This window comes from Schistocerca cancellata, chromosome 3 (assembly GCF_023864275.1).
Source record: "Schistocerca cancellata isolate TAMUIC-IGC-003103 chromosome 3, iqSchCanc2.1, whole genome shotgun sequence".
Taxonomy (NCBI): domain Eukaryota; kingdom Metazoa; phylum Arthropoda; class Insecta; order Orthoptera; family Acrididae; genus Schistocerca; species Schistocerca cancellata.
This window is the reverse complement of record NC_064628.1, coordinates 644,442,007-644,466,051: the sequence shown is the minus strand read 5'-3', so window position 1 is coordinate 644,466,051 and position 24,045 is coordinate 644,442,007. Positions and strand designations below refer to the sequence as shown.

At 40.4% G+C, this 24,045-nt stretch overlaps 1 protein-coding gene across 1 annotated transcript in view; it reads right to left on the bottom strand.

Moving 5' to 3' along the window:
• The window catches only part of LOC126176482 (cytochrome b5 domain-containing protein 1), a 32,561-nt gene extending 10,316 nt beyond the window's left edge, over positions 1–22,245 (bottom strand). The window contains exons 1-2 of the mRNA XM_049923635.1: positions 22,045–22,245; positions 10,252–10,470 (exon numbers count right to left, since the gene is read on the bottom strand). Of these exons, the coding sequence (XP_049779592.1) occupies positions 10,252–10,470; positions 22,045–22,245 (420 nt within the window). The remainder of the gene's footprint in view (positions 1–10,251; positions 10,471–22,044) is intronic.
• Positions 22,246–24,045: the final 1,800 nt, after the last annotated feature.

The following is a 24,045-nucleotide window of genomic DNA, read 5'->3' as shown; positions in this document are numbered from 1 at the left end:
TGAAACTAGCCTTTACAAATAGCTTCAGGTACATGAATATGTCACTCACTTCTCCAAAAGAAAAAACTGCCATAATAAAATCTTTAAAAACAAAGCATTCTAGTGGTTACGATGAAATATCAACAAAGTTAATTTAGGCATGTTCTTGTGAGTTTAGTATAATTCTAAGTTACTTGTGTAACCAGTCAATTATAAGTGGGACATTTCCTGACTGTCTAAAATATGCAGATGTTAAGCCTCTATTCAAGAAAGGGGATAAAGAGATGCCATCAAACTACAGACCGATTTCACTTTCGTCAGCATTCTCAAAAATTTTAAAAAAAGTAATGTACAGGCAGCTTCTCAGCCATCTGACCACAAATAACATATTATCTCAAGAACACAGTTTGGATTTCTGAAGGTTTCTGATATCGAGAAGGCTATTTACACCAACAGTAAAAATGTACTTAATTCATTAAATAACAAATTACAAGCAGCAGGTATTTTCTGTGATTTGTCAAAGGCATTTGATTGTGTGAACCACAACATCCTTTTAAATAAATTGGAATTCTATGGTGTCATGGGTAGTGCTGCAAAATGGTTCAAGTCATACCTCGCTAACGGAAAACAAAGGATGTCAGTGCAAGGGACTAGTGAATTAAGTCATCAGTCATCATCAGAATGTGAAGAAATTACATGTGGTATCCCACAAGGATCCATCTTAGGGCCATTGCTTTTTCTTGTGTACATTAATGATCTCTCATCAGTTACACTGCCAGAAGTAGAGTTCGTTTTGTTTGCAGATGACACAAGTATTGCAATAAATAGTATGTTGAGTGTAGTTCTAGAAAGATCTGCTAATGATATTTTCATGGATATTAATAAATGGTTTAAAGCCAACTCACTGACATTAAACTTCGAAAAGACTCACTATATGCAATTCAGAACCTGTAAGAGGTTTGCACCCAGCATATGCATAAAGTATGAAGAAGAGCAGATAGAAGTGGTTGACAGTCTTAAATTCCTGGGATTACAACCTGATAATAAATTCAGTTGGGAGGACCACACCACAGAACAGCAGAAACGTCTTAACAGATCTGTATTTGCAATTCGAGTGTTAGCTGACGCAGGCGACATAAAAAAGAAAAAGCTTGCTACTTTGTCTACTTTCATTTCATAATGTCTTATGGTATAATATTTTGGGGTAACTCTTCAAGTCAAACTAAAGTTTTCGGAGTTCAAAAGCGTGTAATACGTATTATTTGTGGAGTAAATTCACGGACGTTCTGTAGAAACCTCTTCAAAGAACTGGGTATACTAACTACTGCCTCTCAGTATTTTACTCCTTAGTGAAATTTGTCCTAAATAATATATCTCTTTTTCCAACAAATAGCTCAGTTCATACATACAATACCAGGAACAAAAATGATCTGCACAAGGAATTGAAAGCACTTACTGTAGTTCAGAAAGGGGTCCACTACTCAGGAACACTTATCTTCAATAACTTGCCAGCAAACATAAAAAATTTAGTTACAAATATAGATCAGTTTAAAAGGATCCTGAAAGACTTACTAGTGGCCAACTCCTTCTACCCCATTGAAGAATTTTTTAATAGAAACAAATTATGTATTGTATATATTCATACTATTAGTATTGTTATTTCAGCTTTAAAAAAAAAACACATGTTCCACATCCACGAGGATCTCCTCAGCACGGATCTATGGAACGAAAAACTAATCTAATCTAATCTAAACGTGGGGGGAAGGAATGGCTCGGCAAATATCACGTATTTTTTTTCCTCAAGAAACAGTGTAAAATTGCGAAAAAACTGGGTTAAACTGAGTAACACATGTTACTCCATTAAAATACGGCCAAATCCTACACAGTAATATTTGTCACGGTTATGCGAGCGCCACGAACTAGCACAGTAGCCCTCAGTCGCCAACGACCAGCCATACGTACGACTCGACGAACGCCGCGGCGTAAACGAATAGATCCCGACTTGTGTTTACCCCCTAAATGGTTCGTTACTCGAAGGCTCATTCAACGCTGTCACTCATTCAGAATGAGTTAACATGCTTGTTTTGTTCTATACGTGAAAAGACACGTCTACAGGACGAAGAAGTGCTGCCAGGAAGAAGTGACGAAGTTATCGAAAGCAGCGAAGCAGATGTTCCGGAAAAAGGAAGACTTGATGCTGCACGAACGCACGAGATCGAACAGCTCATTAGAGAAACGGCGGAGAGAAAGGCCTGGATTACTCTGGCATTCCTTAATAAGGTAGGCTAAACACCTTTCTTTCTACCGAGCTTCTGTGTGCAGGCGACAGCGGTTTGGAGTGACTACATGAAAGCAAGGCTGAGGTAGCAGATGATTTTGCTGAAAGTCACATGGACAGTAGCCACTCTATAGACCAGACGAGTCCCCATGGACTCAATTTGAATGAATATTCTGTGGTGTCACCGCCAGACATCACACTTGCCAGGTGGTAGCCTTTAAATCGGCCGCGGTCTGTTAGTATACGCCGGACCCGCGTGTCGCCACTATCAGTGATTGCTAGAGGCACCTGTTTTTCGCAAAGCGCGAAATCGCGAAATTTTCACGAAATTTTACACATTTTGCTGAAAACGCGAAATTATTTACTTTTAAGCCAAATCGCGAAATAATTGACGAAACTTTGCAAAATCTCGTCATTTGAACTTAACTTTGGAAATTCGATTGGAGTTATGGTAATACAGTCTGGATACCGAGATTGTACACCATTTCGATATGTATAATATATCGAGTATTCCAAAGACATTCTACGATGTTCTGGATGTTCTGGGGGTGTATTCAGTATTGCGTGTTGGAAATCGTTGTGGATCGCCGGTGCATTGAGTGTGGTATTTTGTATTGTGTTGTCGTGCTACAGATGATTAATATGGTAGTGACAGTTTTCGACCGAGAAAAGGAATTTTCGTCCGAAGGATTTTATGTTTTCGACAAAAGTAGGAAGATACTGGCTGTCTCTGAGCACTATGGGGCTTAACATCTGAGGTCATGGGTCCCCTAGAACTTAGAATTACTTAAACCTAACTAACCTAACCACATCACACACATCCATGCCCGAGGCAGGATTGGAACCTGCGACCGTAGCAGTCGCGCGGTTCCGGACTGAAGCGCCTAGAACCGCACGGCCACAACGGCCGGCTAGGAACATACTTATGTGCAAATACTGGAATGTGCGTATTGAGTGGCAGAGGAAGGACACGTGCCTGAAACACATTAATAACATTTCTTCCCATAAGAAGAACAAGGAGAAGGCGCTAACAACTACTGGTATAAAAAGACAAGCTACGCTCACGGGAGTCACTGCAGGGGCAAAACGAGCGAAAAATGATAAAGAAGAATTCATTTTATCGACTACACGAGCTTTCATTGAGGCTAACATTCCGATGGAAAAAGTTGATCATCCGAAGCTGAGAGAATGGATGAACAGATACATACCAGGTTTGTGTAAGGCTGTAGTGGAGGCTTTGTGGATCCCAGTCAGTAATGTTGATAGTGAGAGATCATTTTCTAGATACTGCAACATAATGTCTGACAGGAGGACAGCTCTGACTCCCAGTAATATGGAAGTCATCGTATCCTTGGCTTTCTCGTGCTGACTTGCGTGTTGTGTACACAGACTAGGACAGGATAAACGTTTTCCAATGATTTATAATTTTTATGCTTTTTCAATTTATGTAAAATAAAAGATTTTTCACTGCAAATGTGCCATAAATGTATTTCCTGTACCTTTTACTGCTGAAAAGTGGAAATAAAATTTAACGAAATTATTGACGAAATGGAAAAAAAACTAGCGAAAAATATACCGAAATAACTTTTTAAAAATGACGAAATCGGGAAAAATTTTCACCACAAACAGGTTCTTCTAGTGATTGCAGACCGAGCGCCGCTACACGGCAGGTCTAGAGAGACTCCCTAGCACTCGCCCAGTTGTACAGCCGACTTTGCTAGCGATGGTTCACTGGCTACATACGCTCTCATTTGCAGAGACGCCAGTTTAGCCAGCCTTCAGCTACGTCATTTGCTACGACCTAGCAAGGCGCCGTATTCAGTTGCTAGAATGTATTCTGAACAGATAATATTGTGAGTCATGTACCGTCAAGAGCGACTTTCATCGTTAATGGGTTAAAGTTAAGTATCAAAATAATTACGTCGGCTCTCTGAATTCTAATTCCTTGTCATGTTCCAGGCCTCACGTCAGTATAGTCCTTCCCTCCTCACGCCAGCCTGCGTGAGCTAAAACTCGTGCATTTCGGTCTCCTCTCGTAACACGGTGTTGGCTCTTCTGCCAACAAAATGGTTCAAATGGCTCTGAGCACTATGGGACTTAACTTCTAAGGTCATCAGCCCCCTAGAACTTAGAACTACTTAAACCTAACTAACCTAAGGACATCACACACATCCATGCCCGAGGCAGGATTCGAACCTGCGACCGTAGCGGCCGCGCGGTTCCAGACTATAGCGCCTTTAACCGCTTGGCCACCACGGCCGGCTTTCTGCCAACACATACTATTCCTTTAAGAATTTTATTAGTTCCTTTTATTTGAGTATTTTATTGTTATATTTTCTCACTGTGATTCTAGATTACGTTCTGTCTTAAATACTAGTCTTAACAAGCATTCAATAAAAATAATTAAGCAAACTGTGGTTTTTAAACAAATCCAACGCAATCAAGCACAGATTAACGTATTTACACTGAAAATACGCGTTCTAAAAAGTCTCACGTGAGGTTAGGGATGAGGGAGGGTCGAGCCAAATCTCACGACATCTCACCAACGGCGGATGTGGGCCCAGATCACGTAAGAAACGTGATCTGGGATGTGGGGACGTAAAACGCCAAAACCACCTCATATACTCAACGGATGCTCTCCAAGCCAAATCATTATGACCACTGCCCACTGGAGGGTGGATGCCGCCTGGTAACTTTGCGACACGTGGCGAGCTGTGATTGTACTGCAAATGGGGAAATCAATGGAGATAAGCGACTGTGGGGAGGAACAGATCATTATGAAAGGCCAATGAACGAGTATCTCGAAAACGGCGAAGCTGGTCGAATGTTCACGTACTACTTTCGTGAGCATCTACAGAAAGAAATAAGACAGTGAAACTACCACTAGGCGCTAAACGGTTGGACGTCCACGACTCTTCACAGAATGTGGGGTTCGGAGGTCTGTCTGCTCTGTAAAGTAGAATAGATGGTGATGTGTGGCATCTCTGCCGAAAGAGCATAATGCTGGTGCACGCACAAGTGTTTCGGAGATCACCGTTCATTGTACAGTGTTGAACACGGAGCTTAATAGCAGACCACCCCTAGGTGTTCACATGTTGACCCAACGACGTCGCCAACCGCAACTGCATTGGGCACAGGACCATCGGCATTCGACCGTCGATCAATGCAAATGTGTCGGCTCTTTGGATGAATCACATCTCTGCCACACTAGATCAACGGTCTCTTTTTTTTCATAAAGGATGGGGCCCCTCCACGCCCACACCAACGTGGTGACCAAACCAAAAGTTCTACTGTCACCTCCGTACAACATGTTAGTTTTTGAATCAGGAGTCACAGGATGCGGGCTGTGATGTTATCCATGCGTCTGGGTAAATTACTCATTAACATGGTCCATCAGGAAATAGAAAGTGGACGAAAGCTATCGAAGGGTAGCGGTTGTAAGGGCAGAGGAAAAAAGTGCCAAGGCAAGCGCCAAGGGAAAAAAACCTCTGCGACAGTAGGACAGGTAGCAAGAGCAGTAGCGGCTTGCTATCTGCGACAGTGCATGCAAGGTGTGGTTATGTTAGTGCGAGGTATCGTGCATCGTTACCTTTGTCGTTGGTTGGTTTGTGTGCTGTGTACAGTACAGTTTCCCTGCGGTCGCCTGTTTTTCGGCGGGTCGAGCATCTGGGGTTACCAGTAGTAGCTGTGTTGCAGGGGCTCGCCAGTACTGTCGTGTTAGCGTGCTATGGACCATATATGTTTAGTTCCTAGCCAATAGTGTCTTTGTTACGCTTACATCTATGGTTGTGGTCGTAGAAAAGATAAACGGGTTGCGCGAGTGTCTCGTGTTATTGTACAGTCGTATGGAGAGTTTTTGGAATACCTGCAAGATTGTATCTAGCCGATATTCCCGGTGAAGTTCTGCGATGCGTGTGTAGCGCGGAGCTATGCTTATGATTTTGAGTACTTTGTTCTGTACGAGCTGCAGACGGCGCAGGCGAGTGGGCGCAGCGTATCCCCAGACAGGGGATGCGTACGTCATCAGGGGTCGAATAAGTGTCATGTACATGGACCTAGGCACCCTCCTATTCAGTGTGCTACGCCTGTTAAGCATAGGGTAGAGTTGTTTGAGCCTCGCGTTTGCTTTGTTGGTCACGTGTTGAATGTGGTCTCCACTGAGTAGTTTCCTGTCCAGCCAGACACCGAGGTATTTGACCTTCTCGCGGAAACGTATTAGGCGTGTGTGTAGTGTTATTGGGTTGCAGTGCTGATGTTTGCGCAGTTGCTTCGGTCTTCTAGTGAGCAGAACGGCTTCGCACTTGTCGACGTTCACTCTAACACGCCATTTCACCAGCCAAGGTTGGTTGGTTGTTTCGGGGAAGGAGACCAGACAGCGAGGTCATCGGTCTCATCGGATTAGGGAAGGACGGGGAAGGAAGTCAGCCGTGCCCTTTGAAAGGAACCATCCCGGCATTTGCCTGGAGCGATTTAGGGAAATCACGGAAAACCTAAATCAGGATGGCCGGACGCGGGATTGAACCGTCGTCTTCCCGAATGCGAGTCCAGTGTCTAACCACTGCGCCACCTCGCTCGGTCACCAGCCAAGACTGTGCCGTTCTGAGTGCAGTCTGTAGTCGTGAGTTAATGTTAGACGGCTTCCAATCTTGCGCATGGATGGCGGTGTCATCTGCGTAGATTGCCAGCGTCGTGTTGTGTGTAGATCAACGGTCGTCTCCACGAACGCTTCCATCGAGGTGAACTGCGGCTCGAAACGTGCAGAGCACCACGGACACAGGCCAGTGGCAGCAATATTAACCTATGAGAAACATTCTCCTGTGCTTACATGGAACTTGTGGTAATCGAGGACACGCTGACAGCTGCGAACCATCTGCTTCCCTTCAAACTTTATGTCTTCAAATGGTTCAAATGGCTCTGAGCACTATGGGACTTAACATCTATGATCATCAGTCCCCTAGAACTTAGAACTACATAAACCTAACTAACCTAAGGACAGCACACAACACCCAGCCATCACGAGGCAGAGAAAATCCCTGACCCCGCCGGGAATCGAACTTTATGTCTTCCCCGACACCGATGTCATCTTCCAGCAGCATAAGTGTCCCTGCCTCGGAGCCAGAACCGTGCTACATTGGTTTGTGGAATATTGCAATGAACTCACGTTGATGTCTCGCCGACCAAATTCGCCTGATGTAAATCCTATGGAACCCATCTGGGTCGCTATCGGGCGCCATCGCCATGTACGCAAATCAGAAGCCCGTTATTTACGCGAATTACGTGACCTGTTCATAAACATCTAATGCCATGTACTTCCATAAATCTACCAACAAACTATCGGATCCCTGATACGCAAAATCAGTTAAGTGTTTCGTTCCAAAGACTGACAAACAAGATATTACCTAAGTGGCCATAATGTTTGGCTCATCAGTATATAGCCCCGGGCAGTGAAGCATTGATAGCGAAGCGAAGAAATCCTTTAAGAAGTTTTGAGGTGTTTGTGGATGAGAAGGAGATGGAGATAGCATAGTGAAATATTCATGATGTGTGTGAATGAGATTATGCACAGCGAAAGAAAGAAAGAGAGAGAGAGGGAGAAAGCGTCAAAATGGCTGCTTCGTGCTTGTGTAGTGACGTGCCCACTTGTACAAACTATATTCTTTTGTTTGTAATTTTTGATCGTAGCATTGTTGTAGAGTTGTTATACTGCTTCACTGTAGGTAGGGCCTATATTTAAAAGAGTTGTTTTTCTCAGTGTGTGACAAGATTTGCTGTGGTTTGTTCTTTAGGTTGATATTATTTTGGCGGATCCCTCGCAGAGGCCTTGTGTAGCCGTAGGGCTGCCCTGAGTGTCTTATATATGATATGTGGTGAAGGACCTTGTATAGCGTCGGGGTAATGAAACTCTAACAAATGAATGAGTTTGTGGGGTAAAGCGAAAGCCTGTGTGTGTGTGTGTGTGTGTGTGTGTGTCGTTTTCTGCCTTTCACTCTTGTCATCATAGCGAAAGCCTGTGTGTGTGTGTGTGTGTGTGTGTGTGTGTGTGTCGTTTTCTGCCTTTCACTGTTGTCATCATTCTGAATTGTCACTCTAAAGAATACGACAGCACACGTACTTCCATATTTTTTCTTCATAGAAAGTCTGTTGCTCATTTGGGCTCAGACCAGTAGTTTTGTTGATAATAGAAGCTACATCTGAAACACAGAAAAAAACAGTTTTCATCGGATCTTATCAACCTGATAATGAACCTATCTACAAAACAAGCACCGTTCTATGTAACTGAAAGAAAATCAAGTGCATTTTCTACAGTCGCAAACTGATGGCCTGTGGCTCAACGAATATCTTTGGAGTAAGCTGGACCATCTGTTGTGCGCGAAATCATTCTTTCAAAAACATGGGAAGACTTTTTCAACAGTCATCAAGAAGACTGGCTTATAGTTCCTGTTACAACTTGGGAAATTCAGTGGAAGCCCTTTTCCGATGGCTGAAGCTGACTCGTAGCTACATCTCTTTGGAACGAACAGGTATGGGTGTCTAGAGGCTTTTAACTGTACACCGAAGGTCATAACATCTGTACTTAATACCCTATAATAACACGATAGTACTTGTGAAAACATGTTGACTGAGGGCGAAGGCAAATGACAACAGTTACACCATGTTTTATACAGTACTTTACGCGAACTGCAAATGTGAATAGAAACTATGCACAATTGCAATAGCAAGCAGAACTTAGATGTGTTACTTAACAGTTTGGGAGATTACTGAACGACGTTAAAACTGTAACATCTTTTATTTTCTATCTCCATGGCGGTGACAAAACAGATCAGTCATTCTGAAATAAATAGACTGTTAGCAATAAGTAAACACAACCTGTATTCATATAGGCCACAGTGGTTTCCTTTCGTTTGTCTCCCTCTTTCTCAAAGATTGATACGATGAGCAAAGGCAGTGAGTTCCTGTACACCATTCAAACTGATAAGACCCATTTGCCTACTCATCCGCAATTAGCCTTAATTTAATGAATAAAAACTGCAATCCGCAATTGCCTGCAAGCTTAATCGGTGTAAGACAGTATGTGTCTATATCAATATTTGGAAAAAATCATTAATATCAAATCGCATACCTCCGTGGAAAGATAAATAATAATCATTAAAATCTATTCATTGTCTTCTGTACACTATAAATCTAAACTGAGGTTTTTGTTACCAACCTCCTATACTAAAGTACGTAAATTTGTTTATAATGTTCCTCGTCCCAAACAGAAAAATTAAAGCTGTTTTAAGGAATAGAATTAAAGGAACAGCATAAAGAGAACACGAAGAGAAAGAAGGAACCGTAAAAATCTCCATTTGTCAACGAGTACCACCATCCAAAACTAAAGGCAACAAATATGTGGGTATGGACTATACAGTTTCAAAATAAACAAATGTGTGAATTTAGGTAGTATGGGCATTTTAACTGTCGATACTATTTAAATGTGAGTGTTTAATTAAAGTTTTCAAGTAAGTGGTAGTAAATACTTCGGAAGGACGCAGGAAATCACATATTTTCGTCTCTCCACAGAATACTCCACAGTGTCACAGCATAATATTACGTAACAAATGTTTTTTCTTCTGAGTCATTTAAAGAAGTACGAGGTACTTTGCAGTGATTCTTATTGTTCTGTTAGACTAAATTTATCTAATTTGTTCTCTACGTGGGATGTAAGAGAAGCTGTCAGAAATGAGAAAAAAGATTCAACAATAGATAGTGTACTCTGACATCTCTGAGTAAAGCACGTCCTTTGTTAAGTTTACCTGCAAAGCGAATGCAGAAAATTATGAGTATCGGTAACTCGTTTACGTATGTCAAATCACATCCTTCAGCATTTATTCTCAGCACAATTTAAAAATATATGTTTCCTTCAATTGTTTTTTCAACACGTAATGAATCAGATGTATTTCAAAAAAGTTGGATAACTTTATCCCTGTGACGTAATTTCAATAGAATGCACTTACAGTAAGCGTGAACTGCTCCCCAGTGTTCATGTTACGTAGTCGAATAGGCCGTGCTCGCTTTGTGAGGTTCCCCACGATAAGCTTCTTATCTTCCCACCATGGAGGATGTGTTAGCTGCCTCCAGGCTGTAGTTGGTACTTGAGGTCCAATATGGGGCAGTGGACCATGTGGTGCATATGGTACAGAGACGTCGATTATTGGATGAATATAGTGCCTAATCTGCAAAACATTCCATTTATCAGTTTTGAAATATTGTATATATTGAATAGTATTAAACTATGGAACACCACGAAAGAAACCAGCAAATGATACAAAACTTACTGCCCATTCAGAGCAGGGAATGGCATGTAAATGACTCCCACTCATTTGCATTAACCATTATGTAAGACGCAACATCTTGAGCAAAGTAGTAATAGAAATTCTTTCTGTTATCGAGCTACATCAATGATTATACACCTTCTCACCCTTTCTTTCTCTCTCTCTCTCGCTCTCTCAAAAAACCAATATTATCGTTAAGTAGGAATCAGTACCGTCTTTTCCCTGTGTCTCGCTTCAATGTGAACAACAGTCACAGCTGATTATGAGTGTGATCTTCGTAAGTGACCACAGCACCAAGAGTAAACTATCCAGCCTTACACTGAATGAATACCTTGCGAGACGGTTCGGGAAGCCTACAGGAAATTCAACAAACTACTCCCGAAGTTTATGCAGTGTGCTGCCCTCACATCATTTCGTTGCCGGAGCGGTGTCCTAACAACTAACAACAATATAGTCCTCCATACTCCGTAATGAATAAAATGTCATTTCACAACTCTTTTCTTCTCATGGCTCTTGAAAATGCTGCATATTACGCATATCCGGTAAAAAAATGTTAATTCTGTCTTGTGACCTTTCAAAACACACGAGCATCGACGCAACCATAATTGTTTTCCCCTTCAGTATACTCTTACGGGAGGAAAACTTCCTCTCGATGTCTTAAATGGCTCAGGAAATATTTGACTCTGTGCCACACACTGTAGTTGTTTAAGAACTTTTCCGATCTCTTGAACGATCGCATGGCGCGCGCGCGCGCGCGCGCGTGTGTGTGTGTGTGTGTGTGTGTGTGTGTGTGAGAGAGAGAGAGAGAGAGAGAGAGAGAGAGAGAGAGAGAGAGAGTCCACGTGCCCACGAGTTCGTTGCCGTGCAGTGTAGTACAACCATAGTTCTGAACATCTTATGATAGCTGACTTGTCAAATAAGTGTAATGGACCGTAGAACCCTATCAAATCACAAAAATATTCTACATTGTTATTAAGTGGTACATTTATTTCAGTGCAGTGTTCTGAACGGAAACAATAATGAAGACACTTTCATGCTATTCACATACTGTATTTGGCTAACCATATTTCACCTGACGTTACATAGATCTAAGATTAATACTTCGTGACGATTTCTGTAAGTATGGCTCCCAGACAATACGAAAGGAACTATACTTACTCTCACTAATCTTTTGCGTCATTCAAGTTGCTTCTCTCGCTACGTGCTTACATGAAGTGATCACTGGGTCTAGAGGAGGGTGACCAAATTATTTTCGGTGAAAACCGGGACACATTCACCTGGGTAACAATGGACACCTCATTCCACATGTACCCAGGTTTCTTAATTTTAAATATTAATGTTTTGTTGATACATTTTGTTAACCCGGTTATTATAACTAATAAGAGGATACAAAAGATTGATATAATCTAGATTATCTGTATAATTAATGACATTTAATAAACGTATACAGTAATAAAGAAATGTATTACGATTTTACAAAATTTAACAGCCATTCAACTTTTAATAAATTAATATTAACATGAGCTTTAATATTACTGAGCACTTGTAGATGGAATTGACTGTCCTTGGAGAAAAGGTTATTTTTCACTGTCTTTCAAGCCTTCTTGATCATGACTTTGTTCTTTGAGACACAGTGATAAAACTCGGCACAATCCATTTTGTAGTTGTACAGCATCTGCAGGATTGCTTCAAGAGAGTCCACCTCCATTCTGTTTCTTTCATCAGTCCACTGGATATTCATGAACGAAAATATTCTTTCCACATTGGTATTATGGGCTGGGATTGCAAATAAATACCTTGCAATTATTTCCAACTCAGAGTAATGCTGAAAACAGCCACAGCTTTTAAAAAAACTCACCCACTTCTCATGGCGTTCCCATGGTGTTTTTTTTATCATTCCACTTGTGAAGACTTTCTTCAACAAAATTTGTCAGTATGCCGAACTGATCAAAGAGGATGGAATCATCGATTTCATTCTCTTTACTCTTCAAATAAGAAACTGTCTCTTCAACACTTTCCCATTTTGGCACTCTCTTCCGTGACATCCAAACACCGGCGATGAGGGTAAATATGAGGCGCTCCACTTGCTGAGATATTCTACGCAAGTGTCATAAAACTTGTTAACTTCTTCTCTAAAACTCCTTTCCGCTGCTTCTGATACTTCTGCTCTTTTAAGGACAGATTTAACATTAAAAGAAATGAACTGCTGTTCTCTCCTCTTAGTAACAGTTTCCAGAGTATTTTTCAAAACATCATTTAGCTCTATTACACTTTTCGTGCTTCCCTCAATTTCCTTTATCCCATGCTGCAAAGTGCTAAGCTGACTGTGAATGAACCATAAGTAGGCTTCACTTAAAGGGTCACTGAAAAACTAAACCAATATTTTGGGGGCTTTGTCTTCATTTAGGAAAAAAATCTTTTAACGGTTCAAACAGGTGGATTACTCTTTCAACTGCTGGAAACAGTGATAACCAGCGAGTTTTCGAGTGACACATTACATTCATATATTCAGTTCCCACATAATCACAGAACTCCTTAAGCCTCTCTGTTCTAACAGTATATATGTAAAAGTGTGAGTATACCCTCATGACGATAGTTTCAACATCACAGCTCAAACTGTCAGCAGATGTCGGCACGCTATTGTGTAAAACATATGCAAGGCACCGTATGTCTTCAATGTTTTCATGCAATGTTGCCTTTAATTTGGTAAATACGTTGCATTTGCCTTGTCTTTTTAAACCACCAAAGTTTGTGTTGGTGTTGTCTCCACAAAATGCCACACATTTATTTTTCTCAAGATCAAACATTTCGATAGTATTCACACAAAATCTTGAAATTTTGTCAGATGTTTCATTAGGTAGGGAACTCACCTTCAAAAGTTTGGTCTGAATTCCCTGATTAATATAGAAAAACTGAACAAGAAAGGGAAATATTTTAGTGGCCTTATGATTGCTGGCATCAGTGGATATCCCGTAGAAAGAAGACTTTTTGATGTATTCAAGGCTTTCCTTTACACTCTGGGGAGCAATAACTCCTTTCACTAAGGCTGACACTTTAGTTCTTGCTGAACTAAACTTTTTTGCAACGGAAGAATCATCAAACATAATGCTGTTAAGCTTATTAGTACAATCACTAGATCCATAAGTTTCGTGATGTTTTACCGTGTGGTAGGCTAGTGTAAGCTCGCCCGCTCGAACTTTCGTCTCTTCAGTTGACTGATGTTTCACAAAATAATTTTGTAGAGTTTTACTGCTGCTCGGTGCACTGTATCTGTTAATGTGTTTCTTTGACTTGATGTGATCAACTATGTCGAAACGTCCACCATGACTTATACTAATAAAACAGTTACATACGTAACACTCTGCTTCGTAATCAAAACGACCTTTGTTAATGAAATTCCATTCCTTGGAATAACAGTCACTGAACTTGCAGGCACGTTTCGGCATTGCGTTTCACAGTACTGCAGCAATAATACCACTAATATGAGAAAAAACTATTGCAGTTTGTCTGACAAAACATCAACTACTCCACTGTTCTGACAATGAGTGTGTGAGTAAGTGGCGCGACAGTCGGACGGTTTCATAGCTCTGTTACAATAATACAACTTACTACTTGTTGACCAAAGACCGCTCAAAGTAAATTATTGCCTGAGTGTATCAATACTGATACTGTGATTACTAGTATGGGACAATGGAGGTTTTAGACAAATAAGCTAAAATATATTAATTTCTTGTGTTGTATTTCCTTTAATATAGCGAAATCCCAAAATTTTGAGAAAGTTTCATGAAATGTATTTAAAAACAGAATTCCGGGACTCGAAACAAATTTTCGGGACACCGGAACACAGGGATGAAAACCGGGACAATTCCGGTTTTCCGGAACGTTTGGTCACCCTAGTCTAGAGGAATGTTCGCTAGTAACCGTCGGCTTTGACCTGCAACGTAATGGCTGCTGTGACGTCACGTTTTGGTGCTGTTTTGAATTGAATTTCTGTGTAGCCTTACATTCTATCGATCATAATCTCGATGGTTAATCCAGAAAGTAATCTGTTAATCTTTGCGCGGGATTTGAAATTGCTTTTCAAGTAATAGTAGCATCGCGAAATATGAGGCAAGTACGGGGCCAAGTTCTGCTCCTGATTTTTAAGACGTGAAAAGAGTGGGAATGAGAGACAACATAATCCTCACGTTCGTTTCACTATTATGAAATTGGCTGATGAATTGAGAGAATCAATGAATGTCACCAGTTTTGCCAGACAGCACAAATTAATTGTTTGTGGCAACGACATCGTATTTTCAAATTTTTGGATAAACACAGGAACAATTTGTTCATGTAGTGCTGTGCAAAAGATTTTGTGTGGGGATCTCTTCGTTAGAGAGACATGGTTTGAGAAATCAAGACTTCCTATGAAAAGTATTTTATTACGTTCTTACATTTTCTATTTAAGATCTCCTGGTTGGCTTGCTGCTTATGAGACAGAAATAGGCCGCAAAACTGTTATAGACTGGTACTCATTTTTCCGGGAAGTTTGTTCCGATATTGTTATGAGACGGTGCAAAACTGGTGGACCGGGGGTTATAGAAATTGACAAATCGCAGTCTGGCAAAAAAATAAATCGTATGAGAGGGCATGATACTTGTCGGACCATGGGTGTGGTGGAGGGGGGGGGGGAGTTGTTTCGGGGAACCACTCTTCTCCAGACATTATTTTTAGGGTAATAAGGAAAGGGCAGCTTGTACTGTGTTTCATTTAGTAAAAAGCTATATAGCAGATGGGCCAATCATAATGTCAGATGGGTGGGCTAGTTATAAGAGATTAGACGAAATTGGGTAAATGGGTACATGCATTTGGTTGTGAATCATTATCATGAATTTACGGACAAAAATCAGGGGTATGTACAAACACAGTTGAAGAGTATTTGGGGGCAATAAAAAGTATTATTTGGCGAGGGAAAAGAGAATTTGAGTACTAGATAGTCATTTAAATGGGTATGTCTAGAGGAAGAATGTTCCACAAAATCGATCTTGTTTGAGGTTTTTATGGAGTTTGTGCGGAGGATGTATTTGCCAAAGAAAGAGAGTTAAGTTTCTTTTTTCGAATGGTAGTGCATTTTTCGTTTTTCATTTTAATGTTTGCAATTACTTTTGTTTGGCTAATTTTGTTTCTTGTTTGGTTTTGAAGTATCAGGATTTTTTAATAGTTCGCAGATAGCCTTAATTTCTTGGACGCCAACCTACTGGGGATATTAATTCGCTATTGGTAAGTACTGGTGCATACACCATAACCGTAATTTTAACTTCTATTCTACTTTTGTCTAACAGTGACTTCCTGTGTCATGGTTCTTGCATTGTGCTGATGTTGGCAATTGTTTGACGTTGGTGTTAGCGAATTTGTAGACAGAAATTGAGTACATGTAGAGCAGGAGGCGGAGTGAAAAGAGAGACGCGTCTTTTGGAGTTACTGAAGAAGTTCCGAATTTCCGAGAGAATGGTTACTTCGTGAGTCAATAGAACAGCCTCATGTCACGATAAAGATCTGATTTAGCCGGAGGTCTGTCTTACGATGGAATGTGACGATTTGGATGTGGATTGGTAAAGCCAATGAATCTTACAGCGGAAACGGTATCTGTGGTGACACACTGATCAGTAGACCACGGATTTTTAGGTCGTAAAAGTGTGTTTTAGGCACCTAAAATAGGCTCCTTCAGTAGTTCATTTAGGCTATATAAAACTTAAAATAGGCTCTAATAAAAATGATACAGAGAAAATAAAAATAAATTAAAATACACAGTGTTGACAGTATGAACATCTTATTAGTCATTAAAACAAGGAGAATGAATATTTACACAGTTACAGAGCACAGCAATCTACAACATTAATGTTGAACATAACACCAAATATTTTTGAGTTCCTGCAAGATAAAGATTTCCGTAAAAAAGATGTGGCAATGGTTTAATTAATACATTCGTAGTTTCACATATTCTGACCATAGTTGGCTTCTCAATAAATAACCAAAATCTTTTCTAGGTTTTCTAGTGCAAAACTGTGGCGCTTGTCAGTCAGAATCAATTTATACGCTGAAAAAGAACGTTCTACATCAACAGATGTGACAGAGGCGTACTTCATTTTCGGCACATGTTGGACAGGAATGCTGCAGTCAGGAGTGCTGGATTTTCCACTAAGTATGCCGGCAGCTGCACACAACTCCTTCAGGCCAGTGTTCTTCTGCAAAACCGTTTGCATTTTTGACCGTACTTTTTCCCCTACTTCACCTGGCGCTTCATTAATTTTCATTTGACTTCTTCAAGCAAAGAAATGTTGTCTTAGATAGGTCTCCCTGAGCCTTCTAATTGTGAAATTATTCTTGCCATAAATGTGTAGTGGGCCCTAATGTAAGATAAGTCCAGTTTTAAAGAAGAATCTTTGAGTAACTCCATTGCTGCAGTTACGGATGCAGCATCCTCCGGTATATTTACAACCACCTGATGGACAGCTGAGAGTTGCGTACTGTAGTATTCTGCTGCTATGAGCCACGTGCCCCAGCGAGTGACAACAGGCTCTGGCGGCAATGGGATATCTGGAAGCTGTTCTTTTAATGCCTGTATTCTTGATGGTGCCTTAACAAAAATTTTCTTCACCATAGATTTTACTTTATTTACTTTAGGAAATTGTAGCTTACATGCTCTGCTATGCGGTTGATCCCATGCACTACACAAGTTACGTGCAGCATCTTAATAGTTGAAACGCTGCTATCATATATGCAGCAGCGTCAGTGACGGCCACAAGCACCTTATTCTCATCCACTCCGTTTGGGTATAGCACCTTAAGCCCATTGTTCACAAACTGTGCTATTGTTTGTTGGTTAGTTTTTGCAAGCTATTTTGAGTAAATCAAATGAGCCCTGGCTGGAGCATCTGGATCTAGCTTGCCAATAATCAGGTTTGCAATGTAAAGGCCAAGACTGTCAGTAGTTTCCACAGGAATACATATACAAGATTCTCCAACATCTTCTCGGATTCTGTGCAATGCAGCATTGTAAGCTGAATCCACATAATTCTTACGTAAAGTTGACTCTGCAGGAACAGACTGATGGTAGTACTTCTCAAGAAAACTTCTGCAGATAGGGTTTTCTAGTTTCCGAAAGGGCATGTTTGCTGCCACAAGTGCATGACACAAATCACTTCAGAACTTGTTTTTTTAGGAGGATTCACCAGATTTATTGGTTAAAAGAGTTTGCTTCAATTTTGACTTTCGTTCAACATAGCTTTATGTGCGATTCCATCTGCATGCTGAGTTAAGTGAGATTTCTTAACACTCGAAACCTAATACGGGAGAACAGGGAAATGCAGTTTAGAATCGTATATTAAGAGTATTTCGTATTACTAAAGGATAGCGATAAAAAAGAATCCTAAGTGACAGGAAAATATGAAGTCTAAGAAAAACATCAACTAACCTCCTTGTTGCATGTTTGGCAGAAAATAATTTGCCATCTGTTGTATAATGCGTAAAATCTTGCAGCCACTGCCTTATAGGAGTAGACTTTGAACCAGCAGTTTCCTACGAACGAAATATGACCATTCAACCGTGCCGAGTGCTGTTGGTAGTAATGCAAGCAAAGGAATTGTAAACAGTCTCTAACGACCTTCGCCTTCGACGAGACGTAAAGCCCTAAGTTTAATTCCTTTTTCTAATCTTTGAAAACACAAGAACTCTATGTCAGATTAACGAAATAGGTACTTTTTAGGATTTTGTTGCCGAAATAGGCAAAACTAGGCGTCAACGTCGAAATACGCAATTATAGGTCCCATAGAACTAACGTTATTCAGTTTAGTCAGTCATGAAACGCAGAAGTACCAACTTATATGCAAATTGGAGCTTAGGAAAAAAACAGGTTTTAACCTAAAGATCTGTGATCTATTTTTTACATATTAATAATAAAACACCTATAAAGAGTATTTGTTATTGACAGGGATAGCGTTATAAAAAAATAAAAAAAGACCGAAGTGTTAGGCAAATACGAAGCATGAGCACATATCAACTAGCCACCTTTCTGCACGCTGGGCAGAAAATATTTTTTTCCATCTGTCGTATAGTGTGGAAAAACTTGGAGCCACTGTCGTATATGATGAAATAGGCACTTTTTAGGATATTAAAGCCGAAATAGGCAAAAATAGGCACTAACGTCGAAATAGGCTTTTTCAGGTCCTATAGAATTAACGCTATTAAGTGTAAATAGTCATGAAACGCATAAGTACAAATTTATATGCAAATAGGAACTCAGGAACAAAATAGATTTTTACCTAAAATCCGCGGTCTACTGATCAGTAACGTAACCTGACGTCTAGGTTAGGTTGGAATGCAACATTGTAGTTGTCAGTTGGCGAAGCCAACGAATCTGACAGCGGAAGAGCTTTCTATGGTGACAGACTGATCTGGACCGTAGCCTGAGGTCTAGGTGACGTTGGAACACAACAGTTTGGTTGTGAGTTTGCGAAGCCAATGAAAAGAGGAAAAGACTTCTGTGGTGACAGGCTGATCTGCATCGTAGCCTGAGGTCTATTTTAGGTTATAATTCAACAGTTTTCTCTTTAAAGCCAAGAAAACTACGCATGGTAAGACTCACCTGTAGTAGAGCAAGAGATCTGTGTTAAGTGTAATGCGCAAATTTTTTTGAGGTGTCGAAGGAAACGAATGCAAGCACGAATGTTCGGTACCTGGTTGATTTGTATCGTATGTAGTTATATATGATGCTCCTCGCAATATCCTACTTGTATTTACGACTTCGCCGAATATTTGAACGATGTAGTTCAATTTATTATCTGCGAATCAATACTATTGTCATTGGCTGACAACATACTAACGTTCGTTGTGATGCTTGTTTGGCTTAGTTCCGAATATGATTCGATTTACAGGTAATTATTTATTTGGAATATTTCGCTGTTTCCGACTATAATATGAGCCATGGTTATTCAGGAAGCAAATGTGATTTCCGAGAATTATGGGAGCTAATATCAACTGTAGCAGACTTCGGAAAAGCCGCTGAGCCTGAGAGTGTACTTCTAGTTTACTTTCTGTGTGCGATAGTTTTGACTTTTTCGTTTAGCAGCATGGTTTATTTCGGTTACATGGGCTGTATTTTGAGAAAATTAATGCGTATTTTTTATTTTGGTAATTTCTGGCGTTTTATTGTTTTTTAACAGATACCGGTATATACAGGGTGGTCCATTGATAGTGACCGCGCCAAATAGCTCACGAAATACGCGTCAAACGAAAAAACTACAAAGAACGAAACTTGTCTAGCTAGATGGTGCTGCCATAGGTCAACCGGATATCAACTGCGTTTGTTTTTAAATAGGAACCCCATTTTTATTACATATTCGTGTAGTACGTAAAGAAATATGAATGCTTTAGTCGGACCACTTTTTTTCGTTTTGGGATAGATGGCGCAGTAATAGTCACAAACGTATAAGTACGTGGTATCGCGTAACATTCCGCCAGTGTAGGCGGTATTTGCTTCGTGATACATTACCCATGTTAAAATGGACCGTTTACCAATTGTGGAAAAGGTCGATATCGTGTTGATGTGTGGCTATTGTCATCAAACTGCCCAACGGGCGTGTGCTATGTATGCTGCTCGGTATCCTTGATGACATCATCCCTTTGTCCGGACCGTTCGCCGGATAGTTACGTTATTTAAGGAAACAGGATGTGTTCAGCCATATGGGAAACGTCAACCACGACCTGCAGCAAATGATGATGCCCAAGTAGGTGTTCTAGCTGCTGTCGCGGTTAATCCGCACATCAGTAGCAGACAAACTACGCAAGAATCGGGAATCTCAAAAACGTCGGTGTTGAGAACGCTACATCAACATCGATTGCACCTGTACCATATTTCTAGGCATCAGGAATTTCATGGCGACGACTTTGAACGTCGTGTACAGCTCTGCCACTAGGCACAAGAGAAATTACGGGACGATGACAGATTTTTTGCGCGCGTTCTATTTAGCGACGAAACGTCATTCACCAACAGCTGTAACGTAAATAGGCATAATATGCACTATTAGGCAAATCCACGATGGCTGCGACAAGTGGAACATCAGCGATCTTGGCGGGTTAATGTATGGTGCGGCATTATGGGAGGAAGGATAATTGGCCCCCATTTTATCGATGGCAATCTAAATGGTGCAATGTATGCTGATTTCCTGCGTAATGTTCTACAAGATGTTTCACTGCATGACAGAATGGCGATTTACTTCCAACATGATGGATGTCCGCCACACAGCTCGCGCGCGGTTGAAGCGGTATTGAATAGCATATTTCATGACATGTGGATTGGTCGTCGAAGCACCACGTCCGCTCGTTCACAGGATCTGACGTACCCGGATTTCTTTCTGTGGGGAAAGTTGAAGGATATTTGCTATCGTGATCCACCGACAACGCCTGACAACATGCGTCAGCGCATTGTCAATGCATGTGCGAACATTACGGAAGACAAACTACTCGCTGTTGAGAGGAATGTCGTTACACGTATTGCCAAATGCATTGAGGTTGACAGACATCATTTTGAGCAATGTGGTATTTACAGGTAATCACGCTGTAACAGCATGCGTTCTCAGAAATGATAAGTTCACAAAGCTACATGTATCACATTGGAACAACCGAAATAAAATGTTCAAATGTACCTACGTTCTGTATTTTAATTTAAAAAACCTACCTGTTACCAACTGTTCGTCTAAAATTGTGAGCCATATGTTTGTGACTATTACAGCGCCATCTATCACAAAGCGAAAAAAGTGGTCCAACTAAAACATTCATATTTCTTTACGTACTACACGAATATGTAATAAAAAATGGGGGTTCCTATTTTAAAAAACGCAGTTGATATCCGTTTGACCTATGGCAGCGCCATCTAGGGGGCCAACCATAGCGCCATCTGGTTTCCCCCTTCAAGCTAGATAAGTTTCGTTCATTGTAGTTTTTTCGTTTGACGCTTATTTAGTGAGATATTTGATCCGGTCACGATCAATGGAGCACCCTGTATATGAAACAGTGGTTTTAAAAAAATAACAGCGTCGCAAAGCAAACAGTATTATTTGAGTTGTGTATTTTCCAATACTTTCCATTTTTACCAGAATCAATTCTTTCCACTTCATATTTTATGTTCCGAAGTCCATCATAGCGGTAGAGTCTGTCTTTACGACAGTGCCTACTCGATTTCTTTTTCGCTCTAAAAACTATTTCTTTCAATGCAATATTCGTAATCCGAAATGCTTGCTTTGCGACGTTGTTAATTTTTTTATTCACTGTTTCAGTTTGCTACATTGAAGGAATCCACACTGATATGATGTCATATTGGACATAATATTTACGACGTTTGTCGCCTGTTTTTTACGTCACTCGCCAAAGCCAACGACTCGTATCGAAGACTCCTCTTTATCCGTAGTTGCTGTTCTGGTTACTGATGTTGTCCACTTACCTGCCCTGTTTCCTTTTGAAACCAGTGGGATATATCTTTGCCGGCATTCGCCAAAATCGGCTTTATTATATCACTTCCCTCATACTGTTTGACCAGCGGCGTTAGATCGTAAATTTTTCCCAAGAAAGACACCCATATGTCGTCTGGCGTGTTATGTACGTACACTTCTGAGGGAGTAAAATAAGGAAGCGATGACGACATGATGCTAACATCAAGAACAAAACTGATTTAACCAACTTCTTCCTATGCGGGGTTCACAATTCCAAAGAATAAATATTTTAGTATAAATCCATAAATAAATCAAAGATTTACGTTCATGATTTACATGTATCGTGACTATATGCTAACTGTCGTAAACCTGATTTAGAAATACATGTGCTCTTATGCGGTGAAAAAGTAAGCCAATATTTTGTCATGTTGTTCCCAAAGTAGTTTTTTTTTTTGTTTAAACGTTCGTTCACTAACTTATAAGTCAGTTTCGACTTCCATAAAAAAGTTTTATCTCTACTGTTTGGCAATTACTGTAGTCCTTAAGGACAAGCTAGCATAAGAATCATTCTGGAAATTCGTGTTAAGCTGCCGATTTAGTGAGCTGTTTCTGTAATCTTTTCAATGTAGGTGGTTTGTCATGCAGTTTGTGAAATTCTGGTCTCCCAATGGTGAAATATGATGAGCAATAACTTCAGCGACGTCACGTGCTTTCTTGGTCACAGAATGGCTACATCAACCGTACCTAAGTAAATGTATTATGAAATATGATTATATGACCAACTACTTTTATTGTATGTACAAGACACAATTTATACTAACTACTGTGATTTATAAAAAATTGTTCATTACCCTTTAGGAAAGTGTGTGGGACGGCGCAGTCGTTGGGGTCTTGAACTCACCCTGGACTGCCAGCTCCTCCTTACTCTGTTTTAAAGCGCCCTGACGTCCCAACAAGGCCGGAAAAATTCCGATTTTTTGAGTCCAGTCTCCTTGTCCTCATCGGGTTCTGTCAAGATGCCTAAACGTTCTGGTTTTTAAAAATCAAACCTAATTATTGGTCATGTAGTTTTCAATAGGTAATGTTTTATATTTCTAGCATTGTACAACTAGCTATATTTTTTTCAATATCGTATATTTGATATAGCAAACATGACGGTCCGCAAAGAGAAGTGCATTCACACGGCTTACTTGATGATGCGTTCCAGTTCGACATCTTCAATTACACTAGCGCTTAAGTTGGGATTACTGAGCTGATTTGTTTGACGGTAACCCTAACGCTGTCATGTGTAATTCGTTGGCTTAAGTATTCAAGGACAGTACAGGTAATAGGTTCTTTATTCAGTTTGTTCTGACGGTAACCAGCTGAAACGGCACTGCATTTTCAATTCGGAACTTCAGACGAGGTAAGTAACGTGTTGGCGTCTGCTAAGCGGTTGCGTGTCGTAGGCGTAGTCGATAGTCAAGTTCGCGCCATAGAGTAAATATCTCTGGAGTTAGCATTGCGTTCTGCGCATGTTGTCAACATTAAACCAGGATTGTCACGTGATCTCGGGACTTTGCTGTGCCTGTGTGCTTTCTGCAGCGTTTGAAGTTTATAATATCAAGAGTTTTTGTTGTGTTTCACCGTTTGTTGATAGTGTAATGGCGATGGTGAATTACGTTGTTGCTACGGATGCAAAGAAAAATATGTGAAAGGAGGGATAGTAACTTTTCATGGGTACATTCCATATAGTTCTAATTATAGTTTTCATTTTAGTAAGAAACACTGTATACGTTTAAAAATTTCGAGACGCATTATAATTAAGACTTGATTCTGTAGACCTATTTTTCTACGATTTTATGACTATATAATAGATATTACGGCTCGTACAAAAGCTTACAAACAATCACTTCCTCTCGTAAATTTGCTAGTGGAACAGGAAAGGGAAAGGTTGGTTGTTTCAGTAAATACTATCCTCCATGCATTTATCAGTGACTTGTCAATTATGTATATAGATTACTCCGTCTACT